The 20,951-nt window shown below is 43.0% G+C and overlaps 1 protein-coding gene across 1 annotated transcript in view; it reads right to left on the bottom strand.

Annotated features, from left to right (window-relative positions):
- The window catches only part of ube2na (ubiquitin-conjugating enzyme E2Na), a 51,768-nt gene extending 31,378 nt beyond the window's left edge, over positions 1-20,390 (bottom strand). Inside the window, exon 1 of the mRNA XM_060923762.1 lies at positions 20,282-20,390. Within this exon, the coding sequence (XP_060779745.1) occupies positions 20,282-20,311 (30 nt within the window). The 5' untranslated portion in view covers positions 20,312-20,390. The remainder of the gene's footprint in view (positions 1-20,281) is intronic.
- Positions 20,391-20,951: the final 561 nt, after the last annotated feature.

The raw sequence follows: 20,951 nt of genomic DNA, 5'->3' as shown, positions 1-20,951 counted from the left end.
TTGAATTAAGTGTTGTGACAAAGTTTGATTTTCTTTTTCAATGTTGACAAAAACAGTGTTACAATTTCCCTCTCAGATAGCCTCAATTTTTCAAAGGCTTCGCACGGCGGAAGAGGGGGGACCCCCCCCCGCACCACCCCCCATAGTGAGTGCCCTCATACTAAATTTTTCTAGAAAAAGCCCTGGCATGACTTGTGTGATCTGTCCCACAAGTTTTATTTCTGACAGCAGAGGTTTTAGGCTAAAATATCCTAGTAATTAATTGGGATCATAACCCCTTTGACCTTCATAATTGCTAGGGAGCATAAATATTGGACTCTGGAGCAATGCAAAAAGGTCATGTGGTCTGAGGAGTCCAGATTTACCCTGTTCCTGAGTGACGGGTGTGTCCATGTAAGAAGGGACGTGCATTAAGCAATGCAGCCATCATGCATAGTGGCCAGTGTACAAGCCTCTCGAGGCAGTATTGTGATCTGGGGTTGTTTCAGTTATCAGGTCGAGGCTCAGCAATGTTATGAGGCAATAAAATGAACCCAGCTGACAAACTGAATGATCAGGTTTATCACATCAATGGATTTTTTTTTTCCCTTCCCTGATGGCAGGGAAGGAAAACTTAAAGTGCATATCACGGGTAAATTCAGGAGCAAGATCAATGTAATTCTCCTATTTTATATTAAACTTTGGTTAAATATCTGTAACATTCTGCATTCTCTGCAATTTTTTTACCTTGCGCAATACCAGAAAAATTCAGTTGAAATCAAGCCATTTGAGGCGAATTGGCCCGCCTCTGAAAAAACTTGCCATTTGGATTTCCCGGGAAACGTTGATTCTTGTGACGTCGCGTGCGGGACGCCTCCCTCTGAATCCTACGTCAGCGCTGGTTTGTTTGAGAAAACGACCTGGTGGTTTTCTGCAAATTTCTTCGTTATCGCGTAATTATTAAAATGGTTAACAGATGTATCGCAGGAGGGTGTAGCAACACCAATCTTGATGGGATTAGTACTCATTGTTTCCCAAAAGACCGGACAATGAGAGAGAAACGGGAGCGCTTGGTCTACACAGGCTGTGCACTGAAACCGTGCAAAGCTCGCGCAGCCTGCTGGCACTTCCGCAGGTGACGTCACGAATCTGGCTCCAGACTCCCTTGGGATTTTTCCAGACACGTTTTATTTTATTTTTTTCTGCTGTAGACAGATGGCCTTGTACAAAATTACCCTTCTGGATGAGTGTGTAAAGGGACATTCTTTCATATAAAAAAAAAGAAGCTGGTCCAGAATATGCATTTTAACCCCATTGAAGATCTTTGGGATGTGCTGGAGAAGACTTTACAGAGTGGTTCAAGTCTCCCATCCTCAACACAAGATCTCAGAGAAAAATTCATACAACTCTGGACTGAAATAAATGTCGTGAGATTGAATAATTTCAACAATGCCACAGTGAATGCATGCTGTAACCAAAGCTAAAGGCAGTCCAACCAAATATTAGTGCACAGGACTTTTTTTTTTTTTTTTTGGGGGGGGGGGGGGGGGGGGGGTACTTCTGTTTATTGCTCTATTGTAAGACAGACACATGCACAAAATTATCATACAGCTATAGTTCTGCAAAATATTACCTACTGAACTATATTAAGTTTCATGCAAAATAGGCCCATCAGTGCTTGACACTTATTGGCATGATCAGTGTTAATCACAGGTAAATACACTACCGTTCAAAAGTTTGGGGTCACCCAGACAATTTTGTGTTTTCCATGAAAAGTCACACTTTTATTTACCACCATAAGTTGTAAAATGAATAGAAAATATAGTCAAGACATTTTTCTGGCCATTTTGAGCATTTAATCGACCCCACAAATGTGACGCTCCAGAAACTCAATCTGCTCAAAGGAAGGTCAGTTTTATAGCTTCTCTAAAGAGCTCAACTGTTTTCAGCTGTGCTAACATGATTGTACAAGGGTTTTCTAATCATCCATTAGCCTTCTGAGGCAATGAGCAAACACATTGTACCATTAGAACACTGGAGTGAGAGTTGCTGGAAATGGGCCTCTATACACCTATGGAGATATTGCACCAAAAACCAGACATTTAGGCTACATCCACACGACAACGAGATTTTTTTTTTTTTTTTTAAATATCGCGTCCACATGGGCAACGGATCAGTAAAATGTCAGGTTCATATGGCAACGCAACGCTTGCTGAAAACGATGCAATACACATGCCACACCTCTACGTGCGCTGTAACAATAGAATAGAAGTAGACGCATGCGCATAAACCCCTTCTTCTGTAGCATTAGCCACACAAAGTTTTGATTATTAGTCAGTAGCGTAAAATAGTATCTATTGTCTAAGACACTTATTTAGATTTCATATTAAAACGTCTATGTAAATTAATACATAGAAAGCCTGGCCAGGCGCTGAACGTTCTTCTGCCTTCACTTTAAGAGAAATTCAGGGCGAGCATGAGCCTAGGTTCTTCCCTGTCACTGTCACACGCGCACACCTTCTCACTCCCTGTCCTATGGCTATAGTCCCTTTAAATCACGTGCTCGTTTTTTGAATGGAGACACGGAAAGAGGAATGAACGGGGGTAGATGGAGAGAGAGAGGAATGAACGGGGGTAGATGGAAGCTGGTACGCCAACATTCTGAAATCCTCCAGAATTCTTTAATGGTCTGGAATAAATTGAATGCTACACGTTGATGGATTACTTTGTTCTTCTACGCCCTTTTTTGAGGAATGTATTGTCGGACTTAAACCAACATCTGAAGAGGTGAGATCACTCCTTTTTTTCCCTATTTTTGCTGGTGGGATTATCATGTGGTTGTGACGTCATCGTAAACAAATCCGTTCTACTCATCCAGACGACTTCGCAACAGTGCCGTTGCCAGATTTTTCCACTCTGGAACCCGTTCTCAAAAGATTTTGTTTTGGGGCACCCAAAACGCCGGTGCCGTGTGGACGCCAGGCCTAAACGATAAACAATTTTATCAGATTCACCCGAATCCGTTGCCGTGTGGACAGGGCCTTAGTAGAATTTAGCTAGAATAGTCATTTACCACATTAGCAATGTAGAGAGTGGATTTCTGATTAGTTTAAAGTGATCTTCATTGAAAAGAACAGTGCTTTTCTTTCAAAAATAAGGACATTTCAAAGTGACCCCAAACTTTTGAACGGTAGTTTATTTAGTTGGTTGACTTGAAAGATTATAACCTATAGACGACATTTGTAACCTGTAGTGGAACTGCGGTTCTCTTTTTAATGAGAAATGACAAATACCACACTTACTGCACTTTAAATTTATATAAGTTGCGTTGACTGCAGCCTCACCACAGGGTCCACAAGTTGTACATTTGGTTACAGTAGCAGAAATCACAACTCACCGTTACCAAAGTTATGATATTTATTATTGGGGTCTCAGAGTTTAGTCTTTGAAAGGTTACATGAACTGAATGGGTGTAATCCAAACCTCAAGAACTCAGCCTATAAATAATCTCGTATCTAATTTTAATTAAAACATGAGCTTGTGAGTGGAAAGCAAAGAAAAACATTTTTTTAAGCTTTAATTCTGCCTATAGCCAGAATATACAATTGTACACATTTGAATAAACGAGCCTAGTATTTGAATAGCTGGAATATGTTCATAAAAATAAACCTGCACCAAGGGGGTCCACGGATTGTTTTTTTAAACAGTTAAAGGAGTCCCTGAATGCAACAGGTTTCAGAAACCCGGAGTGCCAGTACACGGAGAAACACAGTAAGCAGGATAACCTTCAGGGCCTTTCGTAACACACACGCACAAATGAAGACAGAGTATCCGATAGCACCTGTGGAATGTGTGATGCTCAAGACGTGACGCATCTGAGGCTGCACGACTTAGGTGCTCTCCATTCTATTATACAATTTACAACATACTCCAGTGTGAAATTCCTCTAGATCACCCGCAACTGGTTTTTTTCCCCCCCTTGCAAAGAAAAACAAAACGCAGAAGCAATTCTAGTTGAGCAGTCTGTAAACCGGTGATACACAGGTTGACCCATGGGTCAGGCATGTTTGGATAATTTAAAAAAAAGAAAAAAAAACCACACCACAGGTTCAGGTGGGTGGGGTCAAAAAGTGACGACAAAACATTCCAACCAAGTTATAAATAACTTTCAGAAACACTGCATGTTCACAGAGCCTATTAGTGGCTTGTGCAAGACCTTGTCGGCGACATGAGCGCCTGTACTTTTTGAAACGTGCACCAAGTGTTTGCTTAATGCATATTTTTGCAGGTTGGGCAGTACAGATTGTCTCATAATGGGCCAGGTGGGTGTGGGTATTAAAAAACCCTGAGCTGTGCGTCACTACCAGGGGAAAACGTGACAATGAGTCCAATTATTGTGTAGAGGAAAGAAAGAACAAGAAAAAGCACAACTTTATTCATCACACACTTGTGAAATTTCTTCTCTGCATTTAACCCATCTGAAGCAGTGAACACACACACACGTGAGCAATGAGCACACACACATACCCAGAGCAGTGGGCAGCCATGTTAACCACGCCCGGGGAGCAGTTGGGAGTTAGGTGCCTCGCTCAAGGGCACCTCAGCCCAAGGCCGTCCCATATTAACCTAACCGCATGTCTTTGGATTAGTACTCGTCGTTTTCCAAAAGACCAGACAATGAGAGCGAAATGGGAGCGCTTGGTCTACACAGGCTGTGCACTGAAACCGTGCAAAGCTCGCGCAGCCTGCTGGCGCTTCCGCACATGACGTCACGAATCTGGCTCCAGACTCCCTTGGGATTTTTCCAGATGCGTTTTGTTATTTTATTTTTTTCTGCTGTAGACAGATGGCCTTGTGCAAAATTACCCTTCAGGATGAGTGTGTAAAGGGACATACTTTCATATAAAAACAAAATTGGTCCAGAATATGCACTTTAATGGCATTCAGCAGACGCTCTTACCCAGAGCAGCCTGGGGAGCAGTTGGGGGTTAGGTGGGCACTTCAGCCATTCCTGCTGGTCCAGGGAATTGAACCAGTAACCTTTTGGTCCCAAAGCTGCTTCTCTAACCATTAGGCTGTGGCTTCCCCCATTTTTTTTCAATTTCAAAAAACGATTTGGAAAGCTTTGTAGTTAGGCTAGGACGGGACTCATTAAAAAGATTAGTCTTGAATTTATTTACCTTGAATCCACCGATGATCACGTAAAGTACATGTAATCATCGGTGGATCGTGTCACAGGTCCAGGAAGTCTTCTCTGACTTGTGGTAACCCCCCCCCTCAGAATTGGGTCAATGTGGCTGTTAAATTCATTTCACGGACTGCCATTCACTGCTTCTTCAGACAGACTATTCCAGTAGCTAACAACTCACTGGGAGAAACAATATCTCCTAAGCATCAAATTATGCCTCTGCTTAATTATCCGCTTCCTATGGTCTCTTGTTCGCAATCTGTCCCCTTGTTCGAGTTTGAAAAAGTACTCCAGGTCCAACTTAGCAATGCCGTGCATGATAAGACTGGCACGATTCACCGATATATCACGATTTCTGTGGTCACGATTCGTGTACTGTATCATCCACAAGTATTACAATACCTTACCCTAACTGATCGTTTCATTTTTTTGTTGAAGAAACTCACAATTTTTACTTCTGTTCAGCTCTGAAGGGTCTTGCAATGGGGGGGGGCGACCCATTTTGGATCTCGCAAAATCAGGGCTCGACATTAACGCTTGTCCGGGACAAGTGATACTTTATGTCAGACAAGTTCATCGTCTCAGTTACTTGTCTGATCAGACAAGTGCCAGAATACGCCGATATTCGGGTTACATATCAAATTTATCAGCTTATTCACATGATTTCCGAAGCATCTCACTCGACATGTTTTGATGAATCGCCGGATGTTTCTATTCGGAAAGAGCGATGTGCGCATGCGCAATATTCCACTTGCGAAACCAGCCAATACCGCTTTGTGTATTTGAGCTGAAAAGTAAACGGTTGTTTATGATTGGTTTTAATCGTGTCATACACGTGGATTTGTTGACGGGATCATTATTCAACTGTATATTTACAATGAGTATGTGGTAATTTCCAAATCTTTGAACTGTTGTTCATTATATAGCCGAGCGTGTGTGGCGGGGTGTGCTGGACTTGGAATGTGCGCCTGCATGCGTGTGGATTGACAGGGAGTGCGGTAGGAGTGGGGAAAGTTATCTATGAAATACCAAGCTGTCAAATGGCTGCTAATTAGGTTACCGGCTGTATTAATTACCTAATTAGTAATGGGAGTTTAGGGATTTGAAACATCGGGCTCTATAATTTAGATATAATTATGGATTATTTGAAATTATTAATTCTTGTTTTGACCATTAAATACCATACATAATTGGTGAATTATGGTATCAGTCAGTCTGTTTTACTATATTTTTGAACTTTTGCCTCAGTATATCAAGTACTGATTACTTTTGATTCATAGATATTATGCATATGTTGTGAATTCGGAAGCAAATGCAATAAAGATTGTTGGGTTACAAATAGTTTGTGTTTTTTTTCCTCAAATATTTCTTCGGACAAGTCAACTTCACATTCGGACAAGTAAATTTCCTTTCAACTTGCCCGACAGAACAAGTGGTTTCAAAAGTTAATGTAGAGCCCTGAAAATCACTCTTGCTTCAACGGGGATCTGTTGGAAGCCGATGTGAACATGCAAGATTTCATTTCTAAGCCGGCGCCAGCTATCATTTCTGCTTTACATTTTTAAGATAGCGTGGTGATAACTCGCTGGTGACTAGTTAATCAGTAGTTATTTGACATATTTCACAAGTCTTATCATATTTGTTAGAAGTGAAGTCGGATAAAATGCCCATAGCAAATGCTCCAATTGGGTATACATCTCCAATTTGGAGATATTTTGGGAAATTAGCATTTTCAACCATACTTTTCTTGTTTGTCTTTTTCATTACTTTTTCCCAAAAGGTCAGATAATGTAGTGTATCGTGATACCTATCGTATCGTCACCCTACCCTGCAATGCCACCCTTGGTGCATAATCCTGTAAACCTCGAATAAGTCAGCCCTGTAACTCCTGACTTCAAGTGACATAAAACCTGTAGCTTTTAGTCTATCTTGATAATCCATATTATTCAATCCTTCTATCATCCTAGTAGCTCTCCTTTGGACATTCTCGATATTATCTCCATCCTGCTGTAGAAAGGGTCTTCCCAAGTCTGAGCCATGGCCTCACTTTCGTTTATAAACGCCTTGAGACCTGAAGAATGGCACAAGAATAGTTTTAAGTGTTAACAATAAGTCTAATATAGTAATTTTTATGATTAAAAGTGATTCATATAGGTAGTGGTCTGAGTGAATGACATTGACATCCGTGACGTCACCATAGTAAGTCTATCGGTCTCATCGCCATTTCCGCTATACTAAAACAGAGCTGACTGCAACTCCGATCCTCCATTCTGAGCTAATTTATCGCCATGCCACATTGATGTGTTTCTGGCGGATGCAGTAACACAACAGAAGGTGGATTTGCGTTGCATGACACGGCCCAAGAATGTTCAAACTGCAAATTATTGGCTGTGTTTTGCAAGTAGTTCACGGGCACCTACAAGCTGCTCTGCACATTTTACTGAAGACTTGTACAAGACCTCTGATCTGTTGAGGAGCGTTGGCTATAAGCCCGTATTGAAAGAGGGTGCAGTACCAACAATTAAAGGAAAAGAAAACTACAAGAAAAGGAAAGTAAGTTCAGTTGCACCAGTTCTCCCGGAGTGTAAGCCGAGGGTTGTCGGTAAAACCCGGGACGGAACGTGACGTATCGCTCGGGCAGTGACCTCCCTGCGGTTGTTGCTAAAACCAGTGACGTCCCGTCCCGGGGTTTTAGTAATTGCCTGAGCCGAGCAGGAGTACTCAGTATGGAGAAAACGGAGAATGAGCGGACCAGCCGTCTGATTTCTCCGCTGGATATGCTTCCCTCAGCAGCAATATCTCGCCCTTACGTGGAAGAAGTGAATGAACGGAGAACTGAACGAACAACTAAAAGTCAGACTGCTTCAAAACAAATCGGCCACAAGGTCGGCCTTCAAGAAGCGAGAACACAGACGGGTAAGCTCCGACTCTCATTTGGATACAAAAAAAAAAAAAAAAAAACCTTGTTGTTTACCTGCATTTAGATTAATACACACTGAAAAAAGTAACCTACAGAATTTACCCAATAAATCTGAGGTAACAATTTGCATTGACTTGTTTGGGGTAGATTTAATTCCATATATTGAGTATAAAATAACTGAAATAAAAAGCTATGAAATACTTAAATAAATTAGGTAAAATTTACCTCACATTTATGCATCTATTCAACAGCTACTTTCTCACTGAAATTGGATAAAATTCTCTCTTGCTTGCTAGTAGGTAATACCTGATAATTACTAATCAAAGGTAATTAATATCACTTAGTAACCATTACTTATTTGGAGAAGGTAAGATATACTCCCCAAAAAAAGACTTTCAGATGGCTCATCATCTCAATGGTTTTAATCCATAAAATCATCAAAAAAAAAAACCAACACAGAATAAAGTGCAGTACAACAGCTTCACACAACATTTCAAGTAATGAACCTGTTTTATAACTCACTAACAGCTTCAAATGTTGTTTCTGGACTGACAAAATCTGCAGTCCAGGTGCATTTATACAACAAATAACTGAACCGCCTTGTTTATATGCAGCAATGATGCACCAAATGATCAAAAAACACAGAATAAAGTGCAGTACAACAGCTTCACACAACATTTCAAGTAATGAACCTGTTTTATAACTCACTAAACTAACAGCCGGAGAGAGGAAGATGGCAGTCCGAGAGTTCCCTGTCCCGCTCACTCAAGCGCACGGTCTGATGCATGCGCAATTTGGAGCGCAGGACTCATAGCTTTGGGGTAGATTTTACCGTATTTTTCCATTGCAATAATCGAGTAAATTTTATCTGGTTTGCATAGATTATATTTACCACTCTCTAAAATCATTTCTTACAGTGCATGTAACTTATATTGCAGTGTTTCCCCTAGAAAATGTTTGAAGGTGCGGTGGCAAGACCTGCGCTCAGACGTCCCACCCCAGTACGAGGATACGGGAGCATTCTGAGAAATTTTTTGACAAAACACACTCTAAAATGGTGACCCTTTGTAAGGGAATAAATGAATAAACCTAGTCTTGAAAGACTAGGTAATTAACACAGACTATGAGTGGCAGAATTGGTTGATATTAAAGTAGCCACAGAATACTTGCCATGGTCAGTGTGGTAAAGCCAAGGTTTGTCTCTGGGCTTGTCAAACACATGTAGGGTCCCAGCCCATGGCCTTGTGTTTGCCCTTCTTTTGGCTGCTCTCCTCTCTCTCTTCCCTCTTTTCACATTCTCTTTCCTGTTCTGGCAGTCTGCTTTGCTCTCCTGCTTGATTACTGCTACCTAAGGTATTAGGCAGAGACCCGTCCACCCGTAAATTTGACGGGTGATTGCCGATTTCAACGGGCAAGTATACACACAGACGGATACTGAAACGGACGATAATGCCGAAAATTTTCGCACATGAATACTCCCACATGTCGTCCGATAAATCCAGTTATGTTCCGCCCACACACGGACTGGCCATCGGGAGTAGCGGGAGTTTTCCCAGTGGGCTGGTGGTTCAGCGTGGGCCGGCGGAGAAAAAAAAAAACAAAACAGTTGCGCGCTGGCCTTTAATATGATAAGCAATGTTAACAGTTTCTTTAACAAACTGTTAACATTGCTTATTACAGTTGCGCGCTGGCCTTTAATATGATAAGCAATGTTAACAGTTTGTTAAAGAAACTGTTAACATTGCTTATCATATTAAAGGCCAGCGCGCAACTGTTTTTTTTTTTTTTTTTTCTCCGCTGGCCCACACTGAACCACCGGCCCACTGGGAAAACTCCCGCTACTCCCGATGGCCAGTCCGTGTGTGGTTCCGCCATCATTTACAAATCGTAAGAAACACAGTTTAATACGAAAAATACTGAAAACTTGAAATGAAAAATCAGAATATTTCATCGTTTCCACCATTTTGGCCCGCACTGAATCTTGTAACATGCGGACTGAATAAATCGCGAATTCTGATTGGTCGAAAATTGCCAAACACCCTGCGTTGTAGTTTCCTCTTTCTTGGCGGGAGAACCGCATTTTTTTTTGCTGACTCACTCTTCTGGATCAAGATGAATCCCAACAAACGCCCCAAATTGAATGTGACAAAAACTGATTCGTTTTTCCACAAAAAGACAGAAAAGGTATGTGTGATACATTGATTAACAAGGGGGTTTCATTGGGGTATGGTAAAATAGAATACTGTTGGGTTTTTTTTTTTATTAAATACTGTAACTAGATCAAAAGATTATATACAATTCATTGTTGTTTATTTTCTTTTCACTTTTGTTACCAAATCAGACACCATACATACATCTGATACATTCAGGAGTGAAACTGAAAAAAATACAAAGTAAAAATATGCAATATTTCTGATCAAAAATTACACGCCATTTCACCCTGAAAATGTCCTAGAATGCAGGAAATGAAGTCTAAATTTCAAAAATTTTCTGGGGGGGCATGCCCCCAGACCCCCCTAGAGGGACTTCGCGCCTGCAGCGCTCGTCTTCACACCTGCGGCGCTTATCAGGACTATATAAAATATTATTTTTGACTGGTAAATTTCTTTTTCTGCCTAATACCCTACTGCTACCTGCCTAAAATGTTCATATTTTCAAAACATTTACATGGACATTTTGAAATTAACATGGTTTTGATAATTTCTGATCTGATATGGCATTTCGCAGATGATCACACACACCCACTGACGTTCGGAAAAAGGGCTGTGTTTAAAAACTCGCGTCGGTGTTGTACTTTCTGCAACAGTGTATGCTCGAATTAGGGATGGACATCACATAACCAATAGCCTAGATTAATCGATAATTGACCATTAAGAACTTCGTTAAGAAGAATCACGTTCATCGACAAAAATGAATAGCCTATAGGTTGTTGCATTGTGCAAGTCTTCAAGCAATGAATTTCGCTGTCTGTCACGGACAAACATTTGGCCGTACCCTGGCTTCAGTTACCTACGAGCTTCCGTAGCGTAGGTCAGTCGCTTAAAAATCAACATGAAGCAGCACGGCGAAGTGTGGCGTGGGACCATTTTTAAATGTCCAAGTTTACTGTCATCACTATAATGGAGCGTATAAATCAGGGCTTTGAACCGGTTCAAGGAACGAAAACGAAAACCGGGAACTTTTTCTATTTCACATGGAACAGAAACGAAACCAGAAACTTTATTATTTTTTTATGTTCCGGAACAGAAACGCTTATTAAAAATAATGATAACCGGTTAATACTGGTTTTTATTTCGTTCCTCAAAGTTTCTGTAGCCTACAAATAGTCATTCTTCTCCTGCGCAAGTTTCTATGACCCGCTGGGGTTCACTTCCTGTGTGACGTTCGCTGATTGAATGGAGAGAGCGGGAAGGTGGACTACTAGTGAGTAAAGTGCATTACTGAGTGTCTCTGAGCAAAGAAGAGCCTGAACGATGCAACCTCCCTATTGGCTGTTTATTGGCTTTTTGTAAAAATGTATCAGTTGTTGTCCTTCCCACGGGAATCATCGCGGGCTCGAGAGACGAGACCTGACGAGTTAGTTCGTTGGTAGCAGAACAAAATGTCTGGACACAAATCGGGTTTTCAGAAAAGGAAAGAAAATAAACGGAGGGTCGAAAATACAAAAAAGGAGGCAGAAAATGCAAAACGAGTTTTAAGGTAGGACAAATGGTTACTTTTCTGAGGCAGCCCGCCGTGGCTGCCTGCAGGCTTATTTATTATAGCCCATTTAGTTAAAATAGTTGATATAAAATGTTTATAGTTATGTGATGGTTGTCCTGATTTAGACTGTTTTTTTTTTTTGGGGGGGGGGGGGGGGGTTGCGCGATGTTGCACCCGGGTCCAGATTAGGGCAGAACCGGCCCTGGCTACATTTCAGCTGTAGTTTGTTATGAATGTATGTACTTGCATAGATGTGTACTTCCAATATGGCGCCTAACAAAATCTCGCGGCGCGGTGACGTCATGCGGTAGCCCTCTATAGGGCCTGACTAGCCTTTGGTAACACACTAATGCCGCTTTTCCACTACAAACGCGGCTGAGCCGTGCCGTGCTGAGTCGAGCTGAGCGGGGCTGTTGGAGTTGCATTTCGACTACAACCGCGCTGAACCGTGCTGGCTGGAAGTGGGTGGACACATTGGGTGGAGTTAGCGAAAGTGGGTGGACGTCACGTGATGTCGTTAAGCAGCGCAAACAGTGACATCAGTGAGCTTTTAAGCGGTAGTCTCACGACCCGAATAGTAAACAATAAACATGGAGGACATGGAGTCGTTAGTGTTGCTGGTCTTGGTGCTGTGGCTTGTTGTCACCGACAACGCCAACAGATACTGCCAAGAGCGTATAGATGAGGCGAGGCGCATAAGGCTTCATAATTCTCGTAATTCGTAATTCTTCTTCTTCCGGGTTTACGGTGTTTACAGATCCCAGCGTGCTCGCGGGGCGTGTGTGGGCATGTGAGGACACTCCTCCTCACCAGTCAGTGCACAGGGGAGTGTCTGCTCACGCCCCCAGCCTCACTCGGCACAGTTTGGCTCGCTTCAGCCCCACTCCAAAACGGTGCGAGTTTTAGGGGCTAAGCAGGGCTGAAGCGAGCTGAGTCGTGCTGTTTTTTGGTAGTCGAAACGCGAGCCGTGTCGGGCTGAAGTGAGCTGAAGCAAGCTGAAAAAGGGTAATGGAAAAGGGCCATAAACGAATTCTCTTTCATTTTTGGCACTTTTTCTGTTTGTGTAGATGGGAAGACATACTGAGAATCCAAATCGCCAACATTTGAAATAATTGTTTTGAATTATTTCTTGTCTTATTTAATGAAGGTTGTAATAGAATTAGCCTACATTTGGCTTAAGCTGGATGAGACAGAGACATAACTTTATAGCCATTTGTTAAACCGCTTACAGGGAACGTAATTAACCGTTCCGGGAACGAAATTTTTTTGTTCTAACCGGTTTGGGAACGTCTATTTAATGGTGGAACCCAAAACCGGAAACGTTAAAATTCCGTTTCTGTTCGGAACGAACCAATAGGAAAAAAATTCCGGTTCAAAGCCCTGGTATAAATACAATTCATCCACAACAAAAATGATATAGCCTACCATTTGAACAGCGCGCACCGGAGCCTTGTAAAATGACGGTGGCGGTTCATCTCAATTCCATCTATCGACTCGGTGTTAGACTACGGACAAGAAGGAGCTGGAACATCTCATAGTAAAACTAAGATAGTTAAATACAAATGTTATGGCGTTGGTTCTAAAAACACACCGAAGAGGGTCTGAAGTTTCGATATTTAGTGTATAGGCTATCAGATAGAACCTGTGGTTTGTATCCAAGGACGGCTCGCAAACCGCAAGATCTACAGTAAAACTAAAATATCTAAAAATAATTGATTACAAAGATGGGTTTTTATTATGAAAATAAATCGAAGAGGGTCTGAAATATTGATCTTTAGAGTATTTAGGCTTATCTGTAAATGGGATGATGGCGTCGTCCGTTCACCTATATAGCCTATTAAAACACCGACGCCGGCCGCTATGGGATACAATACAGCCGACGCCGGCCGCCATGGAATCTAATGGGATAAATTATAGCAATAATTATGATTACTTTAATATAAAGATGTTAATTATTATTCAATTATTCATCGTTGATTCTCCCGACAATCGGCAAAGAAAACGTAGCAGTTAGTTTACCTCAGGTTGGCTGGGCTACGCTGCTCCAGGTGGAACGTTGTCCAATCAGAGCCCACGGCGACCCGTGGAAACCAATCAAGTAACTGCTAGCTCGGCCAGTGGAACTGCGCTTCGCCCCAAACGCAAAGACTGGGCAAGCAACGGATAACGTAGTCGAATACATATAGCTCCTAGGGGTATTCCTGAAGGTGCGGCGGCAAAAATCAAGGTGCGGTGGCCTGCCGCAGCCAATTGTACATAGCGGAAACACAGTATTGTGTGTTTAAGTCACCGGTATAAGATTATTTAATTTGCTTCAGAATGTGATCGTCTGGGGAAATGATAACTTCTCTCCTGGCAGAAAAGACCAAGGTTTTAAAATGTGGGGTACAAAAGGCATTTGTAAAGTTATGGATTTGTATAAGGAAGGCAAACTAGCTTCATTTGAAGAACTCCGAAATGAATACGACATTCCCCGGACACACTTATTTAAATATTTACAGTTAAGTAGTTTTGTTTACGCACAGACTCACTCTTGTATACAACCCCCTCTGTCCATATTAGAAAATCTTGCAGTGAATAATTGTACTGGTAAGGGTCAGATATCCTTAATCTATGATATTCTGGTGAAAAATCATAAAGACTCTACTGAACATAGGAAAGCTCAATGGGCAACTGACTTGCAAGTAGATATCTCAGAAGCGGATTGGAGAGACGTGTGCTCAACAGTCCATCTCCTAACAGTAAACACCCATCTCAGACTAATTCAATATAATTGGATTATGAGAATTTATATTACACCAGATAGACTGAATAAGATGAATCCAAATATCCCTGATACCTGTATTAAATGTAATGCTGAAAAGGGCACCTTATTTCACTGTCTGTGGGACTGTCCTGAGATACAACAATTCTGGAATGAAGTTATAGAATGCATTTTTCAGATGACTTTGAATCATGTACCCAACTGCCCGACACTTTGTATCCTTAACCTATACCCAATGGACTGTAAGCTAAACAGTAAAGAGAGGAAACTGACTGATCTATGTCTATTACAAGCTAGCCGTTTGATCTCTCTCTGTTGGAAAGATATCAAGAGGCCGTCTGTTGGTCGTTGGCTGAAAGAACTATCAGCCTGCCTTGTCCTCGAAAAGCTGACTTAGGCCAAGTTTACATTAGACCGTATGTGTGTCGTTTTCTTCGCGGATGCACTGTCCGTTTACATTAAAACGCCTGGAAACGGGAATCCGCCAGGGTCCACGTATTCAATCCAGATCGTGTCTGGTCCGGTGCTGTGTAAACATTGAGAATACGCGGATACGCTGTGCTGAGCTCTAGCTGGCATCGTCATTGGACAACGTCACTGTGACATCCACCTTCCTGATTCGCTGGCGTTGGTCATCTGACGCGACTGCTGAAAAACGGCGCGGACTTCCGCCTTGTATCACCTTTCATTAAAGAGTATAAAAGTATGAAAATACTGCAAATACTGATGCAAATACTGCCCATTGTGTAGTTATGATTGTCTTTAGGCTTGCCATCCTTCCACTTGCAAGCGGTAAGTGACGCACATGCCCGATATGCACTGGGATCACACACACAGCGGCTCAGTCCCGAATCACTGCTTGTGCACTTCACTCGCGCGCTCTGTGAGCTGCGCAGGGCCGGAGTGCGCACCCTCCAGAGGGCACTCGCTGTTCAGGGCGGAGTGATTTGGAGCGCAGGATGCCTGCGGAGCCGAGCGTATCCGTGTATTGGTGTTGCTGTGTGCACACTAATCGTTTTAAAAACGTTAATCTGATGATCCGCTGATACGGTCTAATGTAAACCCCACCTTAGGCCCTGTCCATACGGCAACGGTTTCAGGTGACTCCGATACAATTGCTTATCGTTTAGGCCTGGCGTCCACACGGCACCGGCGTTTTGGGTGCCCAAAACGCAATCTTTTTGAGAACGGGTTCCAGAGTGGAAAGATCTGGCAACATTGCCGTTGCGAAGTCGTCTGGATGAGTAGAATGGATTTGTTTACGATGACGTCACAACCACGACTGTGAGTGCTTCACGCCGGGTAGAAGTGTAACGAACTCGATGCGAGTTGTCAACAAATCCTATAACTTGGTTCATGAAACGCGCTTACAAAATATTTTCACTGTGAATATTTATTGTGTAATGGTGCAAAGTGAGAGAGAGAAAATAGCCCCTAGGGCAGAGTCAATCCTGCCAGCAAAAATAGGGAAAAAAAAGGAGCGATCTCACCTCTTCAGATGTTGGTTTAAGTCCTACAATACATTCCTCAAAAAGGGCATAGAACAACAAATTAATCCATCAACGTGTAGCATTCAATTTATTCCGGACCATTAAAGACGCCGCCTTCCGCGTAGAACCGACTAGTGGCAGCGTGTCCGCCTCTCGATCGGGAGATCGGGAGTTCTATTCATGGTCGGGTCATACCAAAGACCATCATAAAAATGGTACCTACCGCCATCTGGCAAGGCACGCTGCAATACAGATGTGCATGGGGAGTTAAACTCTTGTGGTTACCAGAGGACTAGCCCCCCACTGTAACCCTAGCTATGTAATAGGCGAGAGGTCGAGGGCTATTGAAACGGAGATCGGCGCCGCCCGATGCGCCACATACAGGTTGGGCCTGGTTAGTACTTGAGTGGGAGACTGCCTAGGAATACCAGGTACTGTAAGGCGTGGGAAGGACTTTGACTTCCGCGTAGAATCATACGTAATCCTCGCCGCCATATTGGATAGGTCAAAGCGGAGAATAAAGATGCCTCATTCATGTGCTGCGTTTAACTGTACTAACAGGTTTACCGTCCAAACGAGATCACATGGGATTAACCTTCACAGGTGAGACTGGAAAAATACTTTTCATTGTATTTGGTCATTATAATGTAATTTTACGAACCGATTTTTCTGACTTTGTGGCTAATATGAAGTCTCGCGCATAATAGTTTATGCGCATGCGTCCTTACTTCTTCTATTGTTCTGGTGTCTCCGAAGGGACCGTCTTACAGCGCCCCTAGAGATGTGGCATGTGTATTGCATCGTTTTCAGCAAGCGTTGCGTTGCCATATGGACCTGATATTTTACTGATCATTGCCCATTTGGACGCGATATTTTTTTAAATAACATCTCGTTGCCGTTGTCGTGTGGATGTAGCCTTAGGGGCTCTGCATGCTCTTGCGACAAGGCTTTCGCAGATAGCTTTTCGCAGACAGTTGTAATTTATCGTTGAGCGGGGAGTAATAGGCATGCGCGATGTTATTCACCGCCACAATGCAAGGGGGCGCGAAGTTGCGAAATCGCTAGGAGTAGTTGGTGGGTGTGGTTAGTGGAGTGTTTATCCTCCGGTTACTTATAATTATGCTTATAATGACTAGAACTGGAGTCGTATAGATGTACGTACTTCCTCACTTCCTTGATCAACCGCTCTTCGTGCTGCTCCATCTTCGCTCGTGTTTTTAAAAATGGCGGTCGTGAAAACAAACCAAACCAGGAAAGTAAGGAAGCTGAAGTGCGTGTACAGCGGATCTAGAGTGGACCAATCAGAGCCCTCTTGTCTGCGACGCTTCTGCGGTGGTCACAATTTTTGGGAGGTGTGCGCAGAGCGTCTGCGAAGGTGGGGGGGCTACGCAGACGCTGTCTGCGACACCATCTGCGAGGACTGCGTTGTCAGCATAAATTGGCCTTTACAAGATTCAAAAGAAACTGGCTAAATTCAAAGAGATCTGGAACCCCTTTCTTGCATTCTTAGAAAACTGAAGTTGAAGAAACTCTGAAAACTTGAAGGTGTTGTGCCCCTAACTGCCATCACCTAAACCATGTGATGTTAAACTGCGTATGTATATGCATGTATGATTATGTAACGTCAGTGCCCACGTCAGTACTGTTTTTTTTCCCCGTTCCCTTTGGGGTGGGGGAAGTGGATTTATATATATATATATATATATATATATATATATTTTTTTTTTTTTACAGTTTGACTGCAATATGCTTTGTTGAATGTTGAATGCATGTTTGCAAATTGTTAAAACTCAATAAATACATGTTTACAAAAAAAGAACGTGATCATCTCAGTCCATCTGATTATTTAATTAGTCTTTTACAGTTTATCAGTGAAAACGCATGCATGTTGCATAACTTACAACACCTATCCTGTTTTAATGAGAGTCAACCTACAATCAACGAAGTCAAATCAGTCTCAGTTGAGCAAGTCGGAAACGCTATTTCTTACTGTACTTTCACCATAAAGTTTTATTTATATCAAGTCAAGTCTATTTGTATCGCGCTTTTAGCAATAAACATTGCCGCAAAGCAGCGTTAAATTAAAACATGAGCTAATTTTATCCCTAATGAGCAAACCTGGTGGCAAGGAAAAACTCCCTCAGACGACGTGAGGAACCAGACTCAAAAGGGAGCCCATCCTCGTTTGGGCAACAACGTTAACAGGGGTAATACAAAGTCCGTTTCGTTGACATTATAACTCTTTGGTCTGTCTATAGCTCTCAGAGGCCTTGGTGTTGAAACCGGTTACCGCTGTGATGTCATGCACGCAAAGCTGGCTGGCTCGAATACCAACTTTGCGGTCGATTTTAACTCGGAAAAAGCTATGATTTTTTTTTAAATTCCCATTTATGCAGCAAGGATGGAGATAGTATCCACTCAGAAATGTATTTAAAAGTAAAGGTTCTGCGTACGTGCTTTAAGTACGGAAGGGAACGAGGGCATCGTGGCTCAGGTGGATAAGGCGCCATACCATAAATTCGATTCCAACCCGAGGTCATTTCCCGATCCCTCCCCGTCTTTCTCTCCCGCTCATTTCCTGTCTCTACACTGTCCTATCCAATAAAGGTGAAAAAAGCCCCAAAAAAATCTTAAAAAAAAAAAAAAAAAGTACAGAAGGGAACATGCCTCTCGGCCATAGTCAGCTGGGATGGGCTCCAGCTTGCCTGCGACCCTGTAGGACAGGATAAGCGGCTAGAGATGATAATGGATGGATGGATGGATGGATGGATCACGCAACAGCCTGAAAACTGCACAGGAAGAACAACATTCCTGAAATGTCTTGAGCTTTTCATATACAAAAGCGGAGCCGAATCCCAGTCTCCCATCAGAAGATCAGAGCTCAGGCCAACCGCACAGTGATGCACACTGCATACACAACATCCGATTACTCCGGCTGCATGAGTGTGGCTTTTGTGGTCCGACTCCAACTCCGCCGGCGGTCAACACGCAGGCTACACAACTCCTCAGGACCTGCATGCCTAATGAAACGAAACACTAATGCACAGCACATTCATGGCACCTTTTAAACTCTGATTTGTGTGTGTGTCTTATGATGCGTACATAGAAACTCTACCAGAATGCATTAGAAGGATGCACCAGCAGACACTGAGAGTGGAAACCTGAGCGATAGCAGCTCCGGGCGACGCCTTTTCCTCACAGGCGACAAGAAAAAAACCGACCAGTCATTCACATTTACATGACTCACAGTGATATTAGGGCAGTGAAGCCTGTCTGGAGTGTCTCTGCTCACAGCATTGTCTGCTCTAATAACCAAAACACAGCGAACATGCAGAAATCTGACCATTTTATATATATATATATATATATATATATATATATATATATATATATAAACCAACCATCAGGTTTCATCGCTTCGTCGTTGGATTACTAGCCGCTAGCTAAGCTGCGTAGCTCGGCTTCGGATTTCTTTCCAAACACCTCATATGACTATTTCTTTCTTTCTTTCCCCCCCACCATCATCATTATTATTCCTTATCTTCACGTTTGCATCACAACCCCTCCCTGCATTCTAACCCACCTCTCGGATTAAATTTCGCCGGTTAGCTATCTAACAGCTAGCAAGGCCTAGCAGGGACGATCCAAGGTAGAGATTTTTCACCACAGATTTTCTCCACTTTCCTTCCGAAAACAGCCTTGCATGTTGATGCACGTTGCTATAAACGTAAACATAACAGAAAAAAGGATTGAGCTGGCTGCAAGGATGCCGATTCATTCCGGCCGTCCTGGCCTTTATTACAGCGGAAAGCTAAACCTCAATGCTAATGCTAATGCTAGCACAGCGCGCACTGGCTATCGATGTTCAATCAATGAATGGCAGCGCCGATTATTAGCCGCCTAGCACGCTAGTCAGCTAGCCTGTTCGTTAGCGTTTCCTTTCGGCGATGTGTGCGATTTATTGGTGAATTTCATTGATACGTTTGTAAACAGTTATAGAGAAGGAACAGGCCATCCGCCATTTTTTTGTTGCCTGCAATCTAGCGTGCATGTATTTTTAACCCACCCATATAAGAGCGAAGACCGAAACGGAAGTCGCTAGCAAACAGCTAGCAGGAGCAAACTGTACCCGGCTTGTGCTTTGGTGCACGCCGCTGTCCGAGTTCCTCGGGACGGTTTTAATGCTGTAATTCAGGGCGTGTGAGTGTTGTGTGCAGTGTAATTCGCTTCACGGTTACCTTGATAATCCTGCGGGGCAATCCTGCCATGTTGTCTTGAATGCGGTTTTAGCTTCGACTTTCAGTGCCTCTTCCTCACAGAGACGCAGCGCTCACGCCTTCAGCGCCTTACGTCACGTCCCCACTGCGCCCAAACCGCACGAGAAGCATCATGGGAAATGTAGTTTTTAACTCGACTGGGCGCCATTTTCCAATCTGACTGGTGGTTATACTCAGGGTGCGATTTGTCAAAAAACCAGAAGGGGGGATGTCTCATCTCATCTCATCTCATTATCTCTAGCCGCTTTATCCTTCTACAGGGTCGCAGGCAAGCTGGAGCCTATCCCAGCTGACTACGGGTGAAAGGTGGGGTACACCCTGGACAAGTCGCCAGGTCATCACAGGGCTGACACATAGACACAGACAACCATTCACACTCACATTCACACCTACGGTCAATTTAGAGTCACCAGTTAGCCTAACCTGCATGTCTTTGGACTGTGGGGGAAACCGGAGCACCCGGAGGAAACCCACGCGGACACAGGGAGAACATGCAAACTCCGCACAGAAAGGCCCTCACCGGCCCCGGGGCTTGAACCTTCTTGCTGTGAGGCGACAGTGCTAACCACTACACCACCGTGCCGCCCAAGGGGGGATGTTTTTTTTTAAATCATGAAAGGTCACAAAATTA

This window comes from Neoarius graeffei, chromosome 6 (genome assembly GCF_027579695.1).
Source record: "Neoarius graeffei isolate fNeoGra1 chromosome 6, fNeoGra1.pri, whole genome shotgun sequence".
Lineage (NCBI taxonomy): Eukaryota > Metazoa > Chordata > Actinopteri > Siluriformes > Ariidae > Neoarius > Neoarius graeffei.
This window is presented reverse-complemented; position numbering and strand designations above follow the sequence as displayed.